The 27,209-nt window shown below is 41.4% G+C and overlaps 3 protein-coding genes across 3 annotated transcripts; 2 read left to right on the top strand and 1 right to left on the bottom strand.

The window, feature by feature from the left end:
• Positions 1-732: 732 nt before the first annotated feature.
• susd3 (sushi domain containing 3) lies at positions 733-7,520 on the top strand. The gene is made up of 5 exons (XM_073470617.1): positions 733-1,262; positions 3,272-3,466; positions 4,245-4,392; positions 5,970-6,137; positions 6,236-7,520. Exons 1-5 carry the CDS (start codon positions 1,178-1,180, stop codon positions 6,561-6,563), a joined length of 924 nt encoding a protein of 307 aa, XP_073326718.1. The 5' UTR covers positions 733-1,177; the 3' UTR covers positions 6,564-7,520.
• A 2,184-nt stretch (positions 7,521-9,704) lies between these two features.
• On the top strand, positions 9,705-15,411 carry LOC140999358 (caspase recruitment domain-containing protein 19-like). Its single transcript, XM_073469711.1, has 6 exons — positions 9,705-9,885; positions 9,952-10,097; positions 10,234-10,390; positions 12,767-12,832; positions 13,009-13,011; positions 15,356-15,411. Exons 1-6 carry the CDS (start codon positions 9,705-9,707, stop codon positions 15,409-15,411), a joined length of 609 nt encoding a protein of 202 aa, XP_073325812.1.
• On the bottom strand, positions 15,083-20,911 carry LOC141000383 (ninjurin-1-like). The gene is made up of 3 exons (XM_073471104.1): positions 20,679-20,911; positions 16,609-16,767; positions 15,083-15,157 (listed from the first exon to the last, which is right to left on the bottom strand). Exons 1-2 carry the CDS (start codon positions 20,869-20,871, stop codon positions 16,625-16,627), a joined length of 336 nt encoding a protein of 111 aa, XP_073327205.1. The 5' UTR covers positions 20,872-20,911; the 3' UTR covers positions 15,083-15,157; positions 16,609-16,624.
• Between the last annotated feature and the right edge of the window lie 6,298 nt (positions 20,912-27,209).

The following is a 27,209-nucleotide window of genomic DNA, read 5'->3' as shown; positions in this document are numbered from 1 at the left end:
CAGCGCTAAAAGTGTTAGCGAGCACCTCGTCTGAAGTTGGCGCACGAGCTCAACCGCCTGTCGAGGGTGTTAATTGCATCTTCTCAAATCAATTTGGGATCTCAGGGCTTCCAGGGATGTGGATTAACCCGGACTAGATGTATAGAGCCTTTTTAATTATTTTTTCTGTTGTTATATTTAAAACTAGTCCCCATCTACTTCAGTTGCTTAGGAGAATGCTGCAACACTTTCCACCTGCATGAGGAGTGAGCAGATAATGACTGAATTTTCATTTTTGGGTGAACTTCTCCTTTAAGTACAAATGTAAGGCGCTTATACTTAGATGAATGTTTACATTTTTATGCAAAGACAGTTTTTGCACTCATTACCCTGCTACATGTGTCTGACAGCTTTGGTTACTTTCTGGCTATGATGTTGTCCCCTTCCTTTCCAGTGAAAGCCATGTATCTTCGGATTTGGTGAATTTGGATCATTCTGTAAACTGATGGATTAAGTGTTCCTTTATGGGTTGAGAAACTTCTCCCACTTCTTGAGCAAATAAACTATTCAAACCCCCTCTGTATTTTGAGTAATGAGACGATAATGACTGAATTTTCATTGTTTTTGGTGAACTTATCCTTTAAGCTTCTGGACTGTATCTGGAAATCTGTTGTGATGTTACTGTAAGCTGCACGTCACTAATTTAGTGTTTCGCACATTTTCAGCCCCTGTCTAAAAACACCACATCCTGATAGGCTCAACCAGAACGACGGTGCGACATCCTGCCAGCAAAGAGCGCTTCACTGCTGATGTAGTTTCTCGTCCAGCCCACAAAGCGCAGCTCTTACATACGCAACTTGACCTGACCTGGTATAATCCAGAAAGTCATCCTTGCCTCGGTCGACAAGGTCTTGACCGATCGCTTCATCTGTCTCCGACCTCTCGAAAGGCTCATCCGCCTGCGCGACGGCAGCCACGGCGCACTGTCCAAACCGCGCATAAGGAGAAGTGAATGATGCGTTGAGAGAGCGTTGTGGGTGCACTCTGTGGAGGCTGTTCGCAAGGAGGCAGAGAGGATCGAGGCTCACGCTACGGAATCCTGACTTGTTTACCCTGTACCGGGCACAGAGGAGCACCGTTGCGCAGTCTTTACGCACAACCAAGGAGCGGACTGGGCGGGCGTCCGTCTGTCACCACCATGTCAGCGGCAACAGCTTCAATAGCAGATGTGTCCAGGACTGATTTTACAAACACAGATGATGGCCGTGACCGGAATAAATCAGGTGAGACATTGAAAAATAGCGAACTAAATGGTGTCCACTTCATACTCGAGTTGAACGTGTAGGATATGTGTGGGACGGAGGTTTGTTCATGGCACTTGGCACTTAATACACTTCTGTTATTAACTTAAAGGCTTTCATGTTAGAATTTTACAATTGAATCCAAACACTAACCCGAATAAAAGCTCACTGCAACATTTCGAGAGATTATTTGTGTGCGTTACCTTTATGATAAACCTGTGTTTCCGCTGGTGCGACATCCCTTCAGGGACTTATGTTACTGGCAGTGATAGCAGTTTCCTAAAAAAATTGCTCTAGGATGCATTTACAGATGACTTTTATTGATGGGTGTGTGATCATTTCGGATACATATAAATTGCATTAATAAATACACTTTACATCATACGATGAGGTGGTGTGGGGTTGTTGAACTCCATGCGCACCTTTCATCCTGATCAAAAAAAAAAAATTTAAATAAATGAATCGAAAACAATGAAGAGGAAGTAAAGAGGGGAGGCAACGCCTGTAGTTTTAACATCAGAAACTCACTGCACAGCTATGCATGAAAGGCCATGCACAGCTGGGCGTCTCTCACGCAGCTCACGCAGCCCCACACGTTATGTAAAAGTGATGCTGTCTACTTATCGGCAATGAAGTGCGTCCTTGTGTTACATAAAGTCGACTATGGTGAGCTGATGCTAATGGACCTGAGGGAAGTGTTCATCCCAGTTGAATTTGACCTTTTCTTTCTTTCTTTCTTTCTTTCTTTCTTTCTTTCTTTCTGTCTGTCTGTCTGTCTGTCTCTGTCTATGACACCACCACCGTTTTCTCATACTGTCCAGTGCTGCAGCTCTGGTTTTTCCCCTCTGTCTGAAAGGGTCTGTTTTAGCTTCCGTCTCTCTGTCTCCTCTGATTGGTCAGCTCTCACACGCCTGACCCAGCACCGGTAACATCAACAGAGCAGCTGTGCTAAATCAAGTCTTACTGCCAAACTAGCAGCTAGGCATAAATTATGCAATTATGATGACGCAAGGTGATGTCACTAAATCACAAAATTACATGTGGGATTACTGACGAGGCGTTTCAGGAGCAGTGTTTTCTTCGGGAAAGAGGAGCTTTTTTGACCTTTTAAACTTTCAAGATCTTTTACATGCACAAGAACCTCAAACACTCTGAAGGAAAGAACAAAAATGAATGAGCATAATATGTCTCCTTTGATGGTTACAAAGATAAATATTACAAAATCTATTCAATGTCACATCCTGTTGTGTTTTCAAGTGAAAAACAGAAGTAAGCTCCCCCCAGTAAACAAGTTGTTTTTGACTTTTCTTGCGCCTGATCTGTTTCTCCTTCCCAGTTCTGCTGGAAATCACTGAGCTGATGTCATTGTGTTTATTTGCATTCCAACAGCTTGTGTCATGATGAAGTGATACCCTTATGTTTTAGGTTCATTGTGCCAGACTGCTGGCGTACTGAGATGACACAGTGAGGAGCCTCTCCTCCTGTAATACGCTGTGCAGTGCAGTGCAGTGCTGTATGATAAGCGGTTGTTTAGCATGGCTCCAGATGGCCTGTGTGTTTCCACCATCCTCGCAGGCCTTTTGTTTAATGATTTATCACATTTCCTGTTTCGATACTGTTAAAATTCGATGCAGCGCAGCACCGGGCTGTTTCGAGGGGGGGTAGTGTTTTGTCACGCAGTGTTGTGCAGCCCTACAGGGGTTCAGTGCTGATAGCTGTGGAATGACTGTCCCATTCCACAATGAATCTCATCTGCAGTGCTCCACTCGTCTCTCCTTTGTTGTTCACACTGCTCTCCCTAAATTGTTGTTGTGCTACTTTAAGAATCGGAGATGTCTGATATCTCTGAGAAAATATATTTCTTCTGAAGATGCATGAATTATACATGTGTTCAAACTTTGGGTGAACTTCTGGTGATCTATGCACATCTAACATCTGCAACATAATTCAATCACTGCAAGTGTTTTTGATGCACGCACTCTTTCTTTTAGGTCAGGCCCAGGCTCAGTGCACACCCATGCCCCTGCCAGCCCTGGGTACCCAGAGGATCATCCAGGGCAACGGTACCAATGTGGGCACGGTCATTTCCCTGCAGTGCCCAGCCAAACACAAACTAATCGGAAGTCAGCTGATGTGCATCATGGACACCAACAGCACCCACTGGGTGGGGGAGCCCTACTGTAAACGTAAGTATAAACTTAGACTTAGACACGATAGTTATAATATCGAAAGAATGGCCCTCAGTGCAGGAGGTGGCTGCTCTTCATGAATCTAATTATTCCTACACTGAAATGTGTTTTGTGTGCAGATTAAATGTTTCCAATACTATTACTGGGAGAATTGCAGCGACGGCAAAACTTCCCCCCGAATTGTCTGTCAGCTCATTATTCTGAAGAGACGGAATATATATTAAACATTATGTGATGGGCATTGTGGCTATGGACAATCTTACATGAAGGCGATTAAGGTATTAGTTGACTTGCGCTAATTAATGCTCTAAATTATGTAAGAGTACATTCTAGAGAAAATAATATGTTACCCGGGGATGAAACTCATTTAAGAGGAATATTAATGCAGGTAGAGAGGAATAAATTCAAGCAGGTGCACAGTTAGTCATTATTTTGGTGAGTGAGTGGAAAAAGTGAGAGCACAATCTTAATAATGTTCCAGGGTCAATCATCACGGGAGAGAAGAAGCAGTCTGATGTGAAACTGAAAAAAAGTGAAATGTTTTTTGGGTTTTTCCGATCTCCTCTGATTAAATGATAATGACAGACTGGTTATACAGCAGTCAACGTGCCGGGCTTGCATCTGCATGGTGTTTGGTGTGGTATTCTGGTCCGATCAGGAATTGTTATACATGAATTCTGCAGCGTGATGAGTGGAGGTGTCTAATACGTGGAGTGCATGATGTGGACATGAAGTCGATGAATCAGTCAATAGTCTTTTTCCTCTCGCACTCCAGCTCTGTCTCCCTTTGAGGACCATGGTTTCCGCGTGGCTGTGCTGGCATCCATTGTCAGCTCGGCCATCATCTTCATCATGTCCGTGGCCTTCATCACCTGCTGTTTGCTCGACTGCATCAAAGAGGACAAGAGGAAACAGGAGGAGAGGTGAGTGAAAGGGAAACATCCTGCTAAAAGTGCCGTGTGTGCGTCCTTTAAGTATTTTAATTCCAGCATTATTAACATCCATCTTTACTAGCTCGTACTCTCCTTCATCGCTGCCTTTGCTGGCACATTTCTGCCCATCTTGGCGTGTTTCTGCCACCTGTAGATCTGCGGCAACAGATGGGGTTAGTCACAGAGACTAATCGAAGTCAAAAACACCACAGGGAACCTTTAAGTTAAAGTAAAGCAAAAGGACCTACTTGTCAAGGAACTAAAAAGGTTCCTTCAGCCAATTGTTAAATGCATTTCCATAACAGCCTAGAGATTTGTGAAAGATAAGGCAAATTAGTCTGCTGATGCATGAAAAAAAAGACATCTGTTTTAGAAGACAAATTTTTGACATTGTTATGGTTGACCGTACAGGAACGACAGACGTCAGTCCATCTGCTGTATGCTTTCCTCTGTAGCTCCATGTTGATGTGTTGAAGCACAATAAACAAAACACAAACTGTTCTTCAGCTGCAGATTTTTTTTTAAAATGGTGGCTGAAATAAAATGCTGCAGTAGGGAACCTGTTAGAGGGTTCCTCGTCACTTGGTAGAGAAATTATACAAAGGTGAAAGTGCAGGAAAATGGTCTCTGTGACTGACATATATTACCTTACATTATTAGAATGTTAATAATGATGCATCATGCATAAGTGACATTTGAGGGCAAGGTGGAGCTGGTTTTTGAAAGTAAGCTAGTTTATTCCTGTGGTTCCCAATTTGGATCCCTCCAAAGTGTCACAAGATAAATCTGTGGGGTTAACAGATGAATAATGGGGTCCAAAAGTAGAAAGAAAATTAGTTTTGTGGCAGATATTTCTTTGCTTTCTTTCCACTATTGACATAAGTATTTACTGTTCATGGAACCATCTGGGAGTTTCAGAGGATAATGTCGCTTTGATGGAACGAACAACTCATAGACATCTGAAACATGACAAGGACATGTGACTAATTAACACTTCAACAATATATAAACAAATGGAGTGAAGTAGAAGTATTAAGTAACATGAAATGAAAATACTCAAGACAAGTACCTCAATATTGTAATTAAGTACAGTACTAGGGTAAATGTATTTAGTGACTTTCATCATTGGAAGATAAAGGAAAGAGGAAAACAAAGAAGAGACATATCAGTCAGTTCCCTGTAATGTATTTACAAACTGAAAAACCAACCCAACTGTGTGCTTATGCTCTAGTTAGGTTAGGAAAAGATCACGTCTCGGCTTAAATGACCTGTTTTGCTCGCCACAAACACGACTGGAAATATTTCTGAGGTCTCCGTAAAAAATATCCATGTCATGCTTACCAATGTTGAACACAGTCTTGAACTGAGGTCACTGGCTTTAAAGCCTTGCAGCCTGTAACTCAGCCACCACCTCCTGTCATAAAAAGAGTCAGATCATAAACATGTAATGTGAATGTGATGTGACATATGACATGACATTGATGACATTGATGTCAATTTGACATGTACATCTTGGCGACTGGGCTGGAAATACTGACATTCAAGTTTAAATTAATTTTTTTAAACAGGGATGCAGAAGTGTGGCAGTGGGAGGAGCAGGCCCAACATCGGGAAGACAACAGGTCTCGGTACAGCCATAATTGCAGGAACAACAACAACAACAACACCCAGGAGAAGGTGCTTTCACTGTGGGACACTGGAAACCCAGCTATGTGTGAGAACATGCGAGCCTGCAGGTGAGATGCGTGCTGAAACAATCAAAAGGGAGAAAAAACTTTAAATTTCCCTCAACCAGCGGAAACATTAAAAAAACTTCCTGTCTTTTCCTCCACAGATATCATCAGCAGTACACCTATGGTCCTGGCCACACATACAGCCCTACTCCTCAGCTTTCTGCTCTCCCCGGCAACGGCTATGACCAGCCTCTCTTACCCCAATACGCAGAGTCCTCACAGATCTCCGGTCCGCCACCTCAGTACTTTGGACCTCCTCAGTCCTCCAGTCAACCTACGAGCCCAGGCATGGTGCAGATCTCAGCCACGGGGCCCGGTGTGGTGTGGCAGTACGGAGGACAGCAGAGCAGTTTGTCAACCACAGATGAGTCTAACTCGAGGAACATAAACCCTGCCAAAGAATTTTCCATACGGATTATATCAGTATGAATCAAGAACTTGCTTGCTGACCACATATGTCAGTGTCGACTGTATCAATGAGGACTACGGGAAATATTAACTGAACATTCCTGATCTTGTTGAAATGTTTATGTCTGCAGTTCTACACAGTATGAGGGCTCTGTAGGCATACTGATCTGACAGACTTATGTGCCTTTTGTAAACTGTAATGGCACACTGCCCTCTGTCTGAAAAGAGAAGCTACTGCACTTTCAGGACACCAGCCTTGTTGGACGACTCCCTGTAATTGAGCTTTCCAGGAACAAACTTAACTGTTATGTTGAGGTTAAAGTTAACAATTGAGGTTTTTGTGTGGGCATGGCTCACAGTACATTGTAGGCAGCTGAGGAAGTTGGTGGAAGAGAGCAGCTGGAAACCACTGGCCAGTATGTAAATACAATTTTTAAAGAATGTAAATAAATTAAACACTTCTGGTAACGATGGAAGGAGTGTGATGGTGTAAGTTTCTCTCTCAGGCAGATGTTTACAAGCCGACATGATTGTGCAGATTTTAAAGGAGACCTATTATGCTTTTCTTTTTTTTTTTCGTTTTCCTTTCCTTCAATGAAAGTTTAAAAGTATAAAATCTGCATCAGCAGAAGCTCCTCTCTCCCACAGAAAACACTGCTGCTGAAACGCCTCGTCAGTAGTCCCGCCTTGGCTTCAATTATTATTTGTATTATTATTATATATATATATTTATTCAATTAAGTGGCTTCATGGTGGCTAATTTGGCATGGAAGAATCGAGTTAGCACAGCCTGGGTCAGGCTTGTGCAAGCTGACCAATCAGAGGAGACTGAGGTATTTGGTATTATTGGGCCTTAAAGAGGCAGGAGCTAAAACAGAGCCTTTCAGACAGAGGGGGAATACAGTATGGGGAAACTGAGGTGTTTTTGAGCACTAAAGCATGTAAACCTATTTTAGTAGTAACCCAAAATAAAATGATGAAAATGAGCATAATATGTCTCCTTTAACTGTCTGTTCAACACACAAAGTGACATGGCAACGAATGTATCACTGACAAAAGTATTCTTATTATTATTATTATTATTATTATTATTACTATTAATATTATTATTGCCTGGTCTAATTGGCCCAGTGCAGTCACTATAACTGGAGGAAGGGACTGAAATAAAGTGATAGACAACACCTCTGTGGCTCATTGTTTGCAACAGATATCTTAATCAGATCCTGGTAATCAGCTCAGTCTACCGCACTGATAATGATCATGTGGCCCTGAGGTCAGACACGTGGGCCCCTGGGCGGCACAGCGTGCTGATGTAACTGGACAGCAGGGACCGTCACACCGGGGAGAACAGGAAGTTTCACCGGGAGGCTGTCGGTCGAAGCGAGCAAGACCCACGCTCGGTGTGTTTGTCAGTATGACAGGTTTGTGACTGAAGGGTAAGATGTTTTGATGATTTACAGTAATCCCCGCGCAGTGACTTGAAGGATACACAGGCTGGATGACCGCCTGAAGTGAAGAGTGTGTGTGTGAGTGTGAGTGTGCCACTTGTTGCATAGAGTTAGTTCGAAGTGTGGTCGTTGTTATTGATTTAATACATTCATCTTGGCTTTATGTGAATACATATTTGAGCCTGAATGTTGTGAGCAAATATCCAGCCTATAAATAAAACATGAGCAGTTTGATGGGCAGGTCTTTGCATTCATTCAATAAATTCTGCTTATGGAGCAATCCAGACCTTTATTAAAAAATAAGAATGATGGTTTGGTCCAAGGATTGTTTTTTTTAATAACGAACTGGCATAAGTCTGACACTGTGATGAGGCAGTTTTATTGAATTTAATCTATTTTAATTCAGTTTATACCAGGATATTCTGCTTTCACTTGTTTGATGGTGCACTATGTAGTTTTGGAAAATAAATACTAAGGTAATAATACAAATTGAAAGTATGTATTTTTCTCCATGATTGAATAAACAATCTGTTCTCAGAGAAGAATAAGGTCCCCGCAACCATGTGTGAAGCTAGAAAATATAAATAAAGCAAAACAGTATGAAACTCATTGTTTATTCAGTCATCAAAATCTATTTTTCTCTTCTAATTAAAACATGTTTTTTCCCCAAAACTGCATAATGCACCTTTTTAAAGATGTAAGCAGTTGGATCGAAAAAAAGAAAAACTAAAAAAGCATGCTGCAGAAAAACTGTGCAGATGTTGAGAGATAAACTGGAGGATAAAATCAGTAATCACAAGAACATTTTTTCATAAATCCTAATGACTAGAGCCTGGCAATGATATCATTTTGCTGATATTGGCCCATCACAGACATATTGGTATGTGCATATATGTTGTCCAACATGCTGCGGTATAAAACCAACAACTTGTAGACAAATGTTTTTGAGAAAATCATGCAGAAAAAGATGATGGGGTAATTTATAATTATTAAAATCTTGGTAAAATATATCGGTTCAGTGCGGTGATGTCATTGTGGACGATAAAGTTTTTTGTTAAACTGTAAAATATCCTGCCTCCATTACGTACAGTACGTATCCGTGTCTAGTGTGTGGTAGCTACATTGGAGGGATCATTCCAAAAATGTGTGTTTATGTAAATATTCTGTGTATATAAGAATATATTGATATTGGAATTTTTTAGACCCCAGTATCGGCATCAATCCCAGAAATCCAGTATCGGTCGGGCTATACTAATGACTACAAATGTCAAACACATAACTGCACAGGCAAAATTCAATGGTCACGGGTTAGCCACCACCAAGACTTCCTAACGGACACTTCCTCTGCTTCTATACAGCACACCACCTTTTTTTGTTATATGTCCCCTCGTTTTCTCTCTTCTCACACCATCTTCTTCCATCAAAGTGAGCGAGGGGCTGAAACCAACAGTGAGTTGGCAGGAAAATTTGCAGATTTGGCGGTGCTATATAGGAACTAAAACAAAATCAGGGACTGTATCTTTTTAAAAGCCTCAGCTGAAAATGAGCATCAAGTTGATCCAACACCTTTAACAATCAGCAAAAACACTCCACTGTAACTACTGTGTTCTGTTATCTATGAACACCCTAACTCAGACATGTTATTCATTATAGTCAAATGATTTTGTTTATTTTCAAGTGTTGCCAGAAAGCAAGTGTATTTACCTTTCTAAACATGAGAATTAACCTCTCAGTCATTTATTCTCAGAGCAGGACTGCTGCCAAGACCAGCTTACTAGGAAACTACTTAAGACTAGACATAAATCTGCACGCCTTCAACTGGAGCTCTGTGCCCTTTATTGCTCAGGGTCACAACCTCTTTCTCACCTGGTGTCCACACTACAACACAGATAAGTGTAGGACGGGGGTTCATTTTATTTAACATGCATTTAACATTTTATCTCTTGCTCGTCTTTGACTAGACATTGACGATCACCATCAGCAGCTCCAGAGGGACGCTCACTTCCTGTGCTCAGACCAGAGGATGGACACTGAACTGGTTGACAGACTGGTGCTGCAGCTCAACAGGATCTACCCCCAGATACTCAGTGACAAGGAAGCACACAAGGTCACTACAGATAATATACGACACTGCTCCAACAAAAATAAAACATCCTGTTTTCAGTCACTTGAATCTGCTAAACTGAATTTGAACTCTGGCTGCCGGTTTACAGTGATTCAATTCAGCATGTGTCTCCCTGCAGTTCAGGAACCTGAGCGTGCCCACCAAGGTGCGGTTAGCTGAGCTGCTGAAGCACCTGCATGGGAAGGGAGAGGAGGCATGTCATGAATTCTACAGAGGACTTCACATTCACGCTGAGGATGTTTACTCCAGTCTGCCCACCAGAGTCATACAGAGAGGTGAGAGGTTTCATTGGATGAAGATTTCCAAGTAGCGCTGCAGATAGGTGAGAACACTCTCTTCTTAAAGATGTGGCCCTGCAGACTCACATCTGAGTATGTTTTTGATATGCAACTTAGTGCAGAAATGCCTTGCCTTGCTTAAACTAGTAGAGACTGTGATCTCACTAGCAACTTCCCCAGTGTCCTCTAATGGTGGATCCCCTGCTGTGTAGTTGCCTTGTCTGGCCTTAAGTAAGCTCATCCTATTTAAGATGCAGAGTGTAGCCTGGGCTGCAGTTAAAGTAGTGGATCTGACATTACACAGGCTGTTATTTAAAGTGTGCGGTTTACCCGTTAACCAGTAACCATTTTTACCCTCTGTTCTAGAGATGGAAGATCCAAAATGGACGTACAATGTGGAAATCTTCCCAGAGCGATATGTGCCTAATGACAGAGGTAAATCTAATTAACATCACAAACTACTGTCTTGTGCTTCGTGTTTTTGATTTAGATTTTTATATTAATTTCCAAAGAGACATCTACTATCTGAGTCGAATGTAAAGTGCCACATTTAATGCACAGTTTTTTTTTATCATGTTGAGTCAATGTGAATAAATTAAATAACCTAGTCTGATAAAATGTGTATACTTAATACATTAACCTTATGTGTTTATTCAATTATTACATAGTCATGGGGAACTTCCATTTTATTACACCTAAAAGTTACGCATTTCAGATCAGTTATTCTGTCTCCTGTAAGAAATCACACATCTTGTTAGTTAATTTATACACAATCACTCAACTTTTGGATTAAATGTGACTTTACATCGAATATATGTAATAACATTAGAAGGAATTTTACATGTCACAGTTTGAGGTTAATAATTTTTTGTGTACATGGTTTTTATTTTTTTTCTATTTTAGAAAAATCACCTCGGAGGGATTTTAAGCTTAACTGAATGAGCGGTCAGTCAGTTTATATTATCGTCATGTAGAGATGCAGGTGTGAGCTGGATCTGATATGAAAACATTTCCTCTTTGGTGCATCAGTCTGACATCTGAGATGTAATTATTGTCTACCAAAACAATCGTTTTTAATCCAAGAAACTGGGGCAGGGACTCACAGAGTAGCTCACAACACAATACGATACAATTCACAATATGTTGCCCATGATGACGATAGTATCACGATACAGTGATTCTGTAATAAAAGTACAGGAATTATTCCCTGAATTGCATTTTTTCCTACAGAATTTGACATTAACTAAGATGAAACAATGTATTAAAAGGCATAGTCTTAGAACTTTGTGCCTCTATATCACACACACTGACTGCAACTCGTCCATGTCCTTCTGTGCCACCATTTTAATGTAAACTAGCCATAAACTAAATTATTTTTAATCTGTGTAGCTTAAGAGAAAGCAAGAGAAAGGGATGTGATATATACCCGAATGTCCCTGCACAGAACTGCATTAAAATGTGACAATACACTTTGAAATGAGAGGAAGATTTTTGTGTTTGTATGAGGTGATAGAGGCTTTAATAATGAGAGAAAGTAACACATAACAGGGACAGTGAATGCATATCTAATCCATAGATCTAATCTGTTACTATTAATTCATTTATTTTGTTTTATGTTCTTTTTCAAAAAGCATTAGTCAAACAAAATGGGTATCATGGATTAGCTGTTTAAAGGTGTCTAAACTTACGAAATGGTGGACAGTAATGTAATGTAATAATAATTTGTGGTTTGATTCTAAAATACGGTGGTCTTACAGTTTGTGTGTCAGTCAGGGTGCCTCTGTCCCCCCTCACTGATCCTCCGATAAGCCCCCTTAAGCCCAACCAAGCTTTGTTCTTCAGCACATGTAGTTGTCTGCTGAACCTTTTAACCCCTGGCATCAGAATGTGGGCCCCACTGTTCTGCACTGCTTCACCATTCATCATCCCATCGCATCCAGAGCTTTGGCTTTGTGGGTCAGTTAAGCTCACGTGTAAACCCCCCCACCACCGTCCAAAACAGTTTCCTCTGTCCTGCATTCCTCTGAACAGTCAGGGGGCACATCCACTGGGTCAAAGGTGTGTCAGCAGGGAAATGGGTCATCAGTGATGAAGTGAAACACTGACTTCAAATCACGAGTCATACAAAGAAATGATGGCGTGTTTAGACCGTGAAAAACAAGACAAGCGTCTTTTCACAGAGCAGTTTTCGACTCTTGACTCTTGCCACATACTGGTTTTCATTCTAGTGTGTCTTATTTATTTTTTAGTATATCTGATTTATTAGTGAGACACTGACCCACTATGCACATTTAGTATGCCCACCTGCTGATCAGATATTCATTTGTTTATTATTGGTCTACTTTATCTTTTTTTTTCTCTCTGTTTCTGCAGGACCAATGTTCTTCCTGAGCTGTTTCAGTTTTGTAGTTTGTATTGCAATGCTCTACTATTACAGAGGTGAGTCATACAGAATGATGGAGAGCTCTTCAGACTTATTTGTCATGGAGATTTGAAATTACTTTTGAATATCAACGTACAAAAGCATCCAAAGCCCCTCTTTTCATATTCAAAACTCGCTTTCCAATCTGTTTGTGTTTATACAATCCTCTCTCGCCACTCTTTTCTGCCCACAGAGGGTGAGACATTGAGATGCACCGGCCCGTTTCTTCACGGCTCTGCAGCAAGACTTAGTAAAGATGTTTTAATTTCCTATGCTGAGGTTGGAAAGCAGTAAAAGTGGGGCTGGTAAGGTGCTTCAATGCTGAAGAACAAGCCCCGCTAGAAGGACAAGCCATGACATTTGCCACGTTGCTGTGCCATACTCCTATTCTCCTTGAGAGCTAGAATTTTTTTTCTAAAATGTAAGCACTAATTGACTTGTTTTTTAACCCCTGAGAAGCTGACATGTATGTAATGTTCTACCATAATTCTTGTATGTATGAGTCTTACATGGATTCATTGTGTGTGCTGAACCTGTAGAGAGTACAGAGAGAGTCAACGGAAGTACAAAATGCTGATTGTCAGGTGATTCACTGAGACTTCAGATAGTTCCAGGGAGTTCTAAGTGGGCAATTTATAAAGACACAGAAGTACAATGTTTGGCAGTTTGCAGTTACAACATGATTTACTGAGTGATTGATTTAAGGTACTGGGCTGCTAGTATTTGCAGCTAACTTCTGGGATGTGTTGTGAGGCTCCACAATCCGCCATTGCTTTAAAAAAAGGTTAGTTGGAGTAAATGGAGATGACACGACTCTCTCTACTCAAGGGCTCTGAACAAAACCAACAGAAAGTGGAGGGAACTGTCAATCAAGTGCAGTTTGTACACACCCACTCTATCCTGAGAAGAAGTCTAATTGGGCAACGGAAGTGAAAGCACCTGTGTTGGTGTGCAGGGACATGGGCTGCGGTCCAATTTTCAAAAACACTGCATCCTATATCTTTTCCTTTATGCTTTTCCTTGATCTTGATGAGGTCAAGACAACTGCAACTGACTGCACTTAAAGCAGGACTGCAAGGAATAGTGGCTGGCATTATCTCCTTTCCTTTAGTAAAAGGATGGTCCAGCGTACCATGTGCTAACGGAGGTTAGGAAAGACATCTGCTGCGTCCCGGTCAGCGTTGGAGGCACAAACTTACTAGTTGATTTTTCCAACTCCCATCCTCCAAGTGTTCCGGGTGCAAGATGCCAACAGTTAACAAAAAGTCTTGGCTCACTGTAAGAAAATAATGTCTTACATACAATTACACCCTCAGCAGTGCAGCCTCTTTGCATATATAAACATAACAGAGGAAGGAAAACAACACACAAGGTAATAGACACCAGTATATATTTTATTTTACTGCACTTTCATATTTGGAAACATATCTAAATATTCCTTTCGCTAGCCTAACACAAAAAGGCTACTGTACACCTACTAATACGTCCTACCCACTCTCCCATGGTCGCTGCGTTGTAGAGAGGTCAAACAAGGGGTAGATGGATTTGCTGCAAGATTACACGTAAGAATTCTTGGAGTGGCGTTCCCTTGGGAGTCCTGAGTTGTCTTGAACGCAGCATTGGATAGTTTGTCATTTCACTCTGTTAGGAACCTTCCTAAACAATAAAGACTATCCGACTGCAGCCCTGGTCACTTGAATTTGACTTTTTGAGTAACGATGTTCAACTTTTGCTCAATAAAGCACAAAACATTTTGGCATCACCTGGAGTTGCATCTTATTTTAATCTACCAGAGAAAAGATATGCATAGACATGTGTACATTTAATCAGCATCAAATACTGTATGGTCTTTAGGAATATCACAGTGAGCAGTAGGTTGGTTAGCTTTTCCAGGTTTGTATCTGGCGCGTCTGCTGTGAGCATGAAATGGAGATGATGATTACACATGTATCTCATCTATCTGAAAGTTACACTAGAGGGCACTGCTCCCTCATTCAGTGCACCAAAGTGGGCAACAAGGATGATGGAAAATGTTCTGGAGTGCTCTTACAATGACAAATCGAGGGCAGCCCGCATTAATTAATAATGACATCAAATTGATTGAAAGATTGAAGTCAACTTAATTAAATGCTACATTAAACGCTGTTGACTGCTTAAGAAAGACTTGTGTGCAGGGGCGGATGCATTTCATACTCACTTAAGGCCCTTTCAAGTACTTCTTATTTGAGTGAATCAGCAGGAAAATGGCTGCATCAAAGATGGTACATATACAGTACAGGTGTCAGGTGTCGGATCTCTGGAGATTTGCGTCACTGAGCGTCACTTTTCCGCCTCTGTATTCCCTACAAAGAAGGAGCAACAGATGAGAGAGAGAAAGGGGAGTGAGAGAAAGAAAGAGGGATGGGGATGTGGGTGTTAAAGGGGGTTGGAAGTGTCACCAGGGTGCTTGTCCAGTTTGAAATCTGGCATCCACGTTCCCACGAGAGCGCTATTAATAGTCCCACTTCACACAACCCAAAAATCTCCTCGTTGCTCATCAGCATCCTCTGATGTCGTACCCCCCGTGGAGTCAGCTTCCACAGAGCCAGAAGAGTAGGAGCCACGGACATACATTATGTATATATTTATCAGTCTACAGATCTGCCTTGAGTGGAGCCGTGTGTGTCATGAATCTGGCTCGCGGCTCGTCTGGCAGTTTCCACGGTTACCAGTGATAGTTGTGGAGGAGGAAGAGGATCAGATAGTGACGTTGGTTTGTCATCTCGAAGGTGCTCTGTCACAGTCACGTTGAGAAAATGACAGATGCAAGCATGTATATTCTTCTGGTGTTTAGCGGACGATTATGTGAAACAGGCTTGAAACGTTTGTGTTAAACCACTCAAGTGTATAAACTGAGCATTTGCATGGGCTCTAATTAGGGTTTCAGTGACACTGCTGAAATACAGACTAATTAAAGCTTCCATTTTAACAAGCAGTTCTGCTGGGCTCTGTGCTGTGTTGACTCTGACTCACCAGCTGCCGGACCAGAGAACCACAGACACTCTCCAGCTTTTCTCATAGCACGGAGAGTCAAACATTGTTATAATTGAATGTTAGACATGACGCCTGCGGTCGGGGACATGTGTCGGTAAGGTTGTAGCCGTAAAGGTGTGTCGGAGCTTTGAGTCACATGAGGCACGCCCTCCTCTGCTGCGCATATATTTACTCAACAGATTCATCAGCTGTCTGGAAAGGAACCATGACATCTTGCCTGTACGTCATCATTGTGATTAAAAATTGAAGCCCGTGAAGCTTTCGTGTAACTGTGGTTGCGTGTCTGGCCGATCCTCGAGGTCACTCTCGGGCAGCAAAGGAGACAGACAGCGTGAGGTCACATGTGCCTGTCTCCACTTTCCTGTTTGTCCAAGAGGAACAATTGTTGTGTTGTTTGTGTACCAGACCCCTTTGTCCCCCTTTGCTGTTTCTCTCTTGTTTTCTGCAGCGCAGGACAATGATTTTCTGGTAAATGAACAGTGGTTGGATTTTGTTCTTGAGTTGTTTTCCGCTGGAAATTTCTCTGAGAGCCTAGAGACGTCAGTGTGTTTGTAGGTCAGGTAGGGAGGATTGTGAAGGTCGGGGTCAGGAGGTCAGGAGAGGAGAGGACCAAAAACATGCTGACTACATGGATGTCTATTGGGGCAAACTGCACAGTAAAAGGCAGGAGAGAAAAGAAACTGTTTGTATAGAGAGAGGGGGGCAGAGAAAGAGGATGAACATAAAGAATATATGTGATTAGCAGAAAAAGAAAGAATACCTGCGTGCGTTCTTGGTCAGTCGCTGCGGTTCGGCCTGTGGACTCCAAATGCCGTGATGAAGACATTGACGACCACTATCATAAAAACCAGGCCTGTGGTTAAGTTTTCCAAAAAGTTCAGCCTCCAGTGCTTTTGTTCATCATTCAGGTTCCATCGAACTGTGGACAAAACCAGGAAATACAATTTAATAACAAAAACACACAGTCAATGAACATTCACTCAAACATCAGCATTCTACATTATTCTGGGAAACAAGCCAACTCATTATACAAAGATTTACAGTCAGCTATGAGTCAATATATATTTAATTCAGGGCGCAGGAAGTTCACATGTTCATGAGTGATCCCACAGCAATGCAGTGAATCCAATATTCAAGACCTTATGAGGAGAAAGGGGTCATATGAGCTATCAGCTTTTCTCTACACACAAAAGAGTAGGACTAACAAAAACTTTTGCATAGTTGGTCCTTTCCAAATTAAAATTGGAAACTCTTTGAAAATATGTTCACTTTTACATGAGCACACACTATGATTAGTATTGGGATGAAACCTGTGTTACTTCACAAATAATTTAATTGTGTTTTTTATAAATAGCTACAAAAGACTGTCGTATGTAAATCCATTTTCATTTGTGTATTAAACATATCACAAGGGAAATAACAACAGATATTTTACATAGCTGTGTCTGTGAATACTAATTTCCAGTTTGGTCTCCTGGAGACCCTGGGGTCCTCTTTAATAACTCGGAAAATATGCTGAACATAGTTTTATCAACTTGATACTTCACAACTTTCTTTATCCTACACTCCTAGAAAAAAGGTACTTACTAGAACAATATAAGGTTATTTGGCTTGTCTCAATAGGAGAACCCTTTGGGGGTTTAAGTAGATCATTCTATAACCCTTTAGAGGGTTCTACCTAGAACCCAACATAAAGGGTTATACCTTAAACCATTTATGGTGTTATGACCTTATGTCCAGAACCTTTTCACCCTTTAAGGGTGCTAATAAGGACCCACCAAAGTGGTTCTACTGGAAACCCTTTTATATTCCAAGGGTTTCATGTAGAACCTAATGTTTAAATTGATAAAACATTCACACACTTTTTAATAAGTCAAACATTTGGATGGAAATGGTTCTTAATGAAACCCTCAGTCTTACAAAGAACCATTGAAATTGAAAACCCCTTCTTTTTTTAAAATGTTCTCCAGAAGCAAATGGTGCAACTACACTGCGGTGGAGTGTAAGAAAATTGCTTATAAACATGATTTTGACCTGATGACATGACTGTTGACTGATAAGAAAATGATGCATTACTTCTGTGTAAAACTTGGTTGAATACATTAATCTTCTATTTATATCTGTGATAGGCGTTGACAGAAATGTTTACTCAGCAGTACTTTACCATTTCACTCAATGATGTCATTTAGAGGACAGATTGGTTAATTTTGTAACATCCCAATACTTACTACACTACTACACTACTATTTTTAGGCATGAGTCTATCATTAAGGCAAAGACAGAGAACTTCTGGGTCAAAGCACACAGAAACAAACAGTAAAAACAATACAGGGAAGAGCGACCTGGTCAAGGGAAGCTTTTATTTCCTTATCACTGCTTCATTTTATTTGTGCTTTGTTAAAACGTTGATCCAAACAAAACAACAAAAACAACTTCTAATCTATGTGATAATGACATAACAACTAACAAATGTTGTCATCTTCATCATCACAGGGACTGACTTACGAATAATGTCAAAATTGAGGTGTGTGAGTGGGGAGTGACCGGTGACTCTACAAGCACATGCTATGTGTACGTGTGTGTGTGTGTGTGTGTGTTTGAGGGTCATAACCAAAGGTTAAACGGTGTAAGGACCCCTCCTGACTGTGTATGTGTGTGTCTGATCAGCCTGGGGTGGAGTGGACTGGGGTTGTGGGGAGGGTGGTGGTGGTGATGGTATGTAGGCCACTCACATTACGCATCACTGGCTCCATTAGACAGAGCTGGATCCAGTGGAGAGGGAGGGAGGGGAGGACGGAGGGGGGAGAACAGAGAGGGCAGCGGGGCTCAGAACAGTCAAAGAAAACGAAGGAATGAAAAGAGCGATGAGAATGAGATGTTTTTGATATTCTGGTGGAGACGAGGGGGGCTGTTGGGGGGCCGGTGGAGTCAGAGGATTTGGTGTTCAAAGGGGGGGGGGGCTTAATGAATGTGTGATGACTCGAACATGCTGACTGACCTTCTTTCTGACACGTGATGCTTCAGAAAAAACTTTAGAAAACATTAATTAATTACAGATATTGTGATTTATTCAACCGGTAAAAAATTATTTCAGAAATAAAAAGAAAAAAGGGTCAAGTAAGAGTCAAAGTATACCAAACATTCATGGAGGATATGGCCAAAAAACCTAATCAAAATGTATTGTTTTTATATTATTAAGATTATAGATTACTATGGAAAGAGGAGCACAAGAGAGATATGTTTGTATACACCAGTTTAGTTATATTTCAGATAAACTGACAAACAGTTAGTCCTCCTGCAAGAGCTGAGATGAGTCAGTGTGATCTGGCTAAAGTTCACTCCGTCAGAGGAAAATTACCTTCAGTCTAACCTGTGCCGGTACATCTCATCTTAACTCGTCTTCCCATGGACCTGTTTCTTTTCCCACCCACAGATGCAGCTGTTAAACACAGACATCGTCAAAATCTCTGAATGTGTGAACAGATGGCACCTTTATATTTAGTGGTTTGTTTTATTTCTTCCTATTTACTCCAAGACATGCGTACACGTGCACAATGACTCATACTGACACATTTTCACACACATAGGGGAGACTGGGGGCAATTGTAACAAGGGGTGATTGTATCAACTCAAATTTCACCAACCAGAAACAAGACAGAACAATGAGATTACGCACATACTCTGTGGGGATCCCTCTCTGCCTGCAAACAGACAAACCGATGTCTCATACTTGTCCAGGTTCTTCTGGCGAGACTTTTTTTTGCACTTGTATAATAGTACTATTAATTGTACTGCTTGGTAAGATTGGTTGGTTGGTAAGACTGTAGAAACCACCTCCAGAGCCACTTCTCCTTAATAAATGAACATGCACTGCCTTACTACAGACAATGCCCCGTAACTGTCACTGGCCAGCAGGAGGATGTGTTTGCTACATTCAACAAGATTTCTTAGCTTTATCAGGCTAATAAATACATAAATAAACAACTCTGTTAAATACCAAAATGCCACAATCCTAAAAACACAAGCAAAATAGAATGCACCTCAGTCAAAAAAGGCTACCCTGCGCGAGAGTTACTTCTTACTACTGTAGGTTTGTGCTTTGTGCTGTGTTAGCATGGCTCAGGGGCTGTGTGCTTTGTGCTAACTTTAGCTGCTGACATAGGCTGTTGCTGCCGCTGCGGCTCTGTTCCAGGGGTCTGGGGTTGTGTGCTTTGTGCTACTAAATTAGCTAGCTGCTGAACAACAAGCTCAGAGGCTGTGTACTGTGAGTGCAGTGCATCATAATTGCTAACCATGTCCAACTAGCTTGTGTCTCCCTCGCATGTAATAACATTATCATAATGAACATAAACAATGGACAGGGCTATTGTTCTTGGTATTCATATGAAGGCATTCCATATGTTACAATTGCCCCTGCACATTAGGGCAGATGTAGCTAACACTGACTGATGTTTCAATCAATATTTTGACTCTAACATTGCTTGTTAAAACCTTTGATGACCTACATAAAACTTGTATCCCGTTAGTTCAAAAGGTTTTTAAGTAATGACACTGAAACCAAAACAAACACGGTCTCTCCCACACAGCAGAGAAATAACCTCCCTCCCTGGACTCCCAGGAGCAGTCTAACCTAGTGACCTCTGACCCGCTGTCAGGTCTGGTTGCCATGCTTACCGCTAGTCTGACTGGTAATGGGTTGTTTGTCAGGGATCAGTGGACTTGACATTGGTGCATCTTGCTGAGGGACAGGGTGGAGGGGATGTTAAACAAAGGGCACATCAAGGTTGTGAAGCTTGTCTTTTAAAGGGCTTGGGCTGTTTATTCTCTCACCTGTGAAGATGAGCAGGACCCCGACTGTGACCTGCAGACAGAGGGAGATGCTGATGAGGGTGATGATGGTGGTGTAAAGGGAGAAGTTTGGCCCCTGCTCCAGCACAGCCTTCAGCTGTGAGGCGTTGGCCATCAGCAGAGCCACATCCAGCATGCTCTCAGCTGCGCTCTTCTTGTTGGCATAGTGGTTCATGTTCAGAGGGGCTGGACTGCCGGGCCAAGCATCTGGATGGGAGGCCTGGAGAGAGAGGAAAGTAACTGGCACAGAGATAATGTTTATGGCTTCGGGATAACGCCTGAAAAAAGAATGCCTGGAAGTAAACAGAGAAGCATGCTCTGTCCTCCTGCGTTTTGTTCTCCCCACAGAGCAACGAGGCAGCATGATGATGAGGCAAGCAGTAATTTTGTGCTTCCTGTGCGTTGATGGTGAGGATCTGGTTGTCATTCTGACCCAATTAGCACAACACGCAGCCATTACAAAGAGTGACCTTTGGAAACAGAGCCATTAGTACAGCAAAGAGATACTGACACACTGGCAACAGACCCATTAAAACATGGTGAACGTGATCCAGTCAGCAAGCACAGTGTCCGAGGCTTTTTACGCTAGCTCCGGTCTGCACTCTGTCTGCACATTTTCATGTTCTCCGAGCATTTTATACCATATGCGTTGCAGAGAGACCTCTTTAACACTATTTGCTGACTTTTAAAATCAAAGCAGTGTGTCTGTTTTGTGTTAGGTGTGTGACACTGTGACCCTTCGTTCATATCCTGCTCATATATCCCCGTCCCCCCAAGCGGGCTAACAGAGTTAACAGGATATCTGCACTGAGTAAAACCCAGAACAGCTCTTTTTATGACAGCAGCCATTAATCCTGCTTTTCTGAGACAGGCTCTTTTTCTGAGCATCAACATTTGTACTGCATACTGTATATGCAGCAGATAACAAAATACACATTTTTTCATTTATTATTTTACATTACTTTATAAAGGGAAGAGAGTAAATCAAGTTGCATCCCTTCTATCAACGGTGATCAAAGGTGATAACAGAAAGCATGAAAGAAAAGATAGATCTCAGTTTATAGTTGAATCCTATAAGCTATTGATTCTTGTGTGGGTGATGATTATGCAACAGAAGCTAAGCTAGGTTGTGCGTTTGTGTGTCTACTCCATCCCCGTGGACTCTGCACCATAAAGCGAAAAACATGCTCTGGGTCAGCAGGTACTGGATAAACAGTCTGCTTGTTGATAAATAAGAAATCCCTCTTTTCAAATGCCGAAAATACATCCTGAACTTGGAGCACTGCTGCTGAATGAACATCCACTTGGACCTTCTGTTCAGCAATGCCTTGCAAACACCTGAGCACCATCACTGAAGATTTAGTCGTGTCAAGGCCAAAGCCTGCACGCTAGCATACTCTCTGCTGCGAACAGGAAATAATCAGCAGTGCTCGCAGCCTCTTCCTCGACAGTGAAGCCTTCCTTTTTTTCTCACAACACTCCCCTGAAACTGCAGGGAGCATAGCTTGTCAGGGATTAACCAAACCACAGTGCTGCTACAAACTGTCTTCCCTCTGCTCCGGGGATAGAGACGAAAAAAGAGGGAGAAGAGGAGCTGCACCCTCTAATTTGCCACAGGGTAGGCTACAGCTGAATTACAATGTCTTTAGGAGATTCACAACAATCAGCTGGCGTGGTTAACTTGATGTATGAGGGGGAAGTACAAGCTGCAGAAGGTGTGGTCATGAGGGTTGGAGAAGAGCACGTACTCTGGTTGCAGTACTCGTCTTGGTAAGTTTCTTTGCAATCCTGTGATAACTACGGGACAAGCCATGTTTAATTCTTTTAATAAGCTTTTTGGGAGATGGATTACACATGTAGCTGGCTCCTTCATCTGGCAGCATACCTCGAATTTATAATTCGTCGCTTCATGTGAACACTGCAGATGCATCCCAGCAACATCCAGCAAAACCTTCAAAAAAAGTCTCCACGGGCTTTCTCCAAATCTTTTTCACCCGGAGCCATAACACCCCGTGGTAAGACTCATAACAAGGAATTAAACAGCTCTTTAAAACATGTTTCGTTACATTCCTTGGGAAAAAGAAGGCAGTGTGGTGCCCTTGTGACTGTTACTTGTGCCAAATGCCACAAAATGGCACACTGTCATGACTTGTCATGGTCACCCATTCTGCTCTCAAACACTGACACAGGCTTTTCAAAGACAGCCCTTTATCCCCAAGTCAACACACCGCAGTGAGATAATGCTTGTTGTGAGATTACAGGTTGGAAAGGTGCAGTCAGTCTAGAAACAGCCGATTCATTTTCTCCAGAATTCACCAGCAAATGAAGAACTCCTGAGTGTTGTTTGTAGGCTAGGACAAGACTAAAACCACATACTCAGTCAGTCCTATCTGCTCATATCATATGGCTGAGAACAATTAATCACAGTAGAGGAGATGATGTACTGTAGAAGATAGAGAATATAGGCCATGGTATCTCACATTGTCCTATCATGGGGGCTGGGGGATGGGGTGGCAAGCAAGAACCCATATTACAGGATGCATCAGATCCAGGCTTTCATTAAGACAACACTTCAAATTAAGAAACCACAGAAGACAACCCACATGTGCATATTTCTTCCGCCATTTGAGAAACAAAGCCCTCGCCAGTCAAACAGCCATCACAGATCTATTGTTATTTTGCACAATCTAAAACGAAAGGCTCTCATTAAGTCAACCACTCCTTGCTGGTCCTAGGTTTCAATGCTTATTTTTTTGATGAATTATTCACACTTCATTCCTTGACTGAAATAGATTCAGGGGACATGCCGAGGACAGAGGAAGGGAGGAGGATGTGGGAGACAGAGAGAGACAGAAAAGTTGTTTGAAACTGTATAAACTCTCAGTTATGCGTCACTGCGGAATAGCAGAAAGAAGATTCGTTCACTATTTTACATATTCTGCTTACTGCAGAATCTTTCTTTTTCTTTCTACTATTGGTTCGCACAGATTCAACTGGCAAAAATTAATATACACATGAGCAACAGAAGATGTAATGGAGAGAGGTGTTAACAATTGTCAGAGTACTAATATTAAAGTATAAGAGAACATATTTCAAAGGAAATCAGATGGTCGAGTCATTTATCTACAAAAGTGCTATAATGAAAGGTTCAGATACATTTTTAAGACTTGATGAATTAATTGATAGAAGAATAAATAAATACCACCCAAACAACCAGGACTATCTGTACAGTGACAAGGAAATTAAAGCCCATCACCCCGATCAAAAAAGTGTTTTTCTTCTTGTTTCCACAGCTCAATGTTTGAGCTTCACTGTGTTAAACGATGTATATACAGGGTTTGAAACTATAAGGATGCTTTCAAATTCATTGCCGAAAGTGTAAATTTTCTCTGTGGTCATTAAAATTCTGAATTTAAGGGGCGGGCCTACCAGCATGATCTGTGACATCACAAATATTTTGGAAGCCAATCATGGTCCACTATTCAGCATACACAATTTGGAAACTTGAAGCCTCCAGTGCACATACAGAGCTCAACAGTGAAGTAGGAAGCCTCTTGTTTTCGAGCAGTTAAACTTAATTTAAAATACCTGCATATCAGTAGATTATGGAATTTTAATGAGGGAGTAGGAATCGAGGCCTTTTGAAGGATTTTGGCAAGATAATTAACCATTTTATGGAAAAAAACAAACATGTAGTATTTTATATTCATCTTAAAACACATCTGTAGGGGATCTTTAGAATAATGTTTGAATAGAATATGACTGATATATACATGCAATGCAAAAACACAGTACAACACATTAAACAGATCAAATGAAGACGCTCATAGTCACGTAACATTTACATAGACTGAGTAATAAAATAGATCTTCTAAATTGGATATTAAAAGTAAAGTGTGGGTTGTTAATTGTTCCCCGGTCTTGGGAAAGAATTGAGAATACATTTTCGCTGCTACACTGTACCTGAACAGTCAAACTGAGAGGTGTAATTGGGCTGAAAAACTAAAGGGCCTGGAGGAAATTTAGGGAGAGATCAGGCGAAGCGTGATTCAAACGGATGCCAAATTGTGCCGTGTTTTTAAACAGCTTCTTTACTACCTCATCTGTGAATAAAGACGTGTCCCATCATTAACAAGTATCTTTCTGTGTTTCTCAGAGCTGGTTAGAGTGCAGCCTCTGATATCCGAATCCGCATCGGCTTTACATTGGTTTACATTGCTCTCACTGTACTACACACAGACATACCACGAGGGAAAAGAAACATCCACTACTGCAGTGAGTAGAGGGGCTGACTGTGACAACAAGTCTGCAATTTCTAAATTCCTGATATTGAACTTGAACCTTAAACCTAATTGAACCATTAAAATGTTTTTCATCATGTATTGAAAGGCCCAAGTAAAGTTTTGGCTTACTTCCAAGCAAACTAAATGAACTCATTCAACTCCCACACCTAATCCTAAACTGTCCCCCATTTCCCACATGGTCACACTAACTGATTACAGCTAAGCTAAATACCTGCATGTCAGTTAGGGTGGGAGTATGTCATGACTATTGCTTTGTAACTGTTGGATGGCTCTTTGCAGGAATAATACAAGACACCATTTAAGACACAGAGAGCAGCATTTATTATTTAGCTAATTGAACTCAGCAACGTGATGAAAGAGCAAATGAGGTTGCATCTGTAACTGCATGGGTGTGTGGGTGTTTCCCCTCCTTTTGTTTTTTTTCTTATACATCAGCACTTTTCTTTGCTTTCAATCCATCATGTCCTATCAGCAAGATCCCTCTCTCACTCACCTCAAACTCTGGCGCTCGTCCAGATGAGGATCGACCCAACTGTAAATCTAATTTCCATGATTCTCTGTAGGGCTTTTAGTTTTTACAGCCTCGCTCAGGGCAAAGCAAACATGGCCGTCAGAGCACGGAGAAGGAAACGCTTTCTCTGTCTTACATCTGCAATGTAAAACCTTCTGATTTAAAAAAAAAAAAAAAAAGACAAAAGGACGTGCTGGAGAATGTGCTGGTGCTGCGCTGAAATCTGATCCAGAATCTAATTGGTCTAAAATTTCAGGCCCAGATATTAAAAGCCTGTGGAAAGTCTGCATAAAAGATCTTCACTCCACAAAACAACCAAGGATTGATTCCATTCTCATTGACTCACACCGGTCAGAGACACATTGTAAATGAGACCAATTGCTCATTTTATTGAGCGTAAGGGTATTACATTGTGCATCTGTTGGCTGAGCTCAGTCACAAGGAAGTACCTCTGGCTGCCAGGGTATCGCTCTTCCTCCTCCCTTCTTCCTCAAACACACACACACACGAACACATTAATCTGAAATTAAATTGCGCTATTAAGACAGTGCCTATGGAGATGACATACAGCAGTGAAGCCCATTACCTTGCCTTGTAAAACTGGATGCAGCTCTGAAATACAATATTGTAATTACTTGTCAAATGGCAACTTAAATCGCCACATAAAGCACAATAAACAGTCCTCGCCCAGGCCGCAACAATCTAGCTGTGGCATGAAGGAGGATGACATTATGTAAAAGTAACACTGTTCATGTGTTTGTGTGTAAGCATTTTGGCCAGTCAAGTGGAAACAAAGGAGCGCATTGATTATTTATGAGGTCACTCAGGTGCCAACAATGCTTCAGTCGTCAGACTGTCACCTGACCCAGCATGCCTCAAACAGACATGGAAATCTCTGTGTAAATGTTATCTTTCTCATTTACTTGTTTCTGTGTGAACATGCAATACATCCCATTCAGAGGCATTTCTGTTCTGCAAAGATTTTATTTGGTTTTATCCCCCCTCGTAAAGATGACATGTAATATGAGAAGAAGCCAGACGTGGCATGAAAATGCAGAAACAGCACGGGGGTGGATATAACATGATCTCCACATATAGAAATGTGACAACGCCACAAACTATGGTTTCAGAAATAGCTGCAAAGGTCAATCAACAGCTCTTTGACAAATTCCAGACAAAATTTTTTAAATGTAGCCTCAACAATTGTAGGATTTATTGCGTGACCGCTGCACTGAATTCCATTCAATTATTGCTGCAGAGATGGCTTACAAATTGTTCTCCAAAAGAAAGAAAGAAAACATGTTTGTGGGCCCCAGCAAATGTCACATCATCATGATTTTAAAATACTTTTTCAGGAAAGAATTAAAATTGTGATGCAAAAATGGTCATTCCCACTAATCCAGAAAAATATGACTATTACATTATCTATCAAAAATAATCGCTATAATATTTTTTGCCCATATCGTGCAGTAGCCCTAGTTGGATTTGGATACAGCCAGTTTGAAGAAAGAAACAATAAAAAAAAACGTTTGCAGTTGCAAAATGTATCAGATCCAATCTGTTGTACTTCAAAATCATTCAAATATACAGCCTAGTATGGTACAATGCACATAATCTTATCTGGACAATCAAACTGCTCTATTAAAGGAGCAAAACTTAGGAACTGTCTTCCCAGTGAGATGAAAAAGACTTTAATGG

The sequence above is a fragment of the Pagrus major genome, chromosome 7 (assembly GCF_040436345.1).
Source record: "Pagrus major chromosome 7, Pma_NU_1.0".
Taxonomy (NCBI): Eukaryota; Metazoa; Chordata; class Actinopteri; order Spariformes; family Sparidae; genus Pagrus; species Pagrus major.
This window is presented reverse-complemented; position numbering and strand designations above follow the sequence as displayed.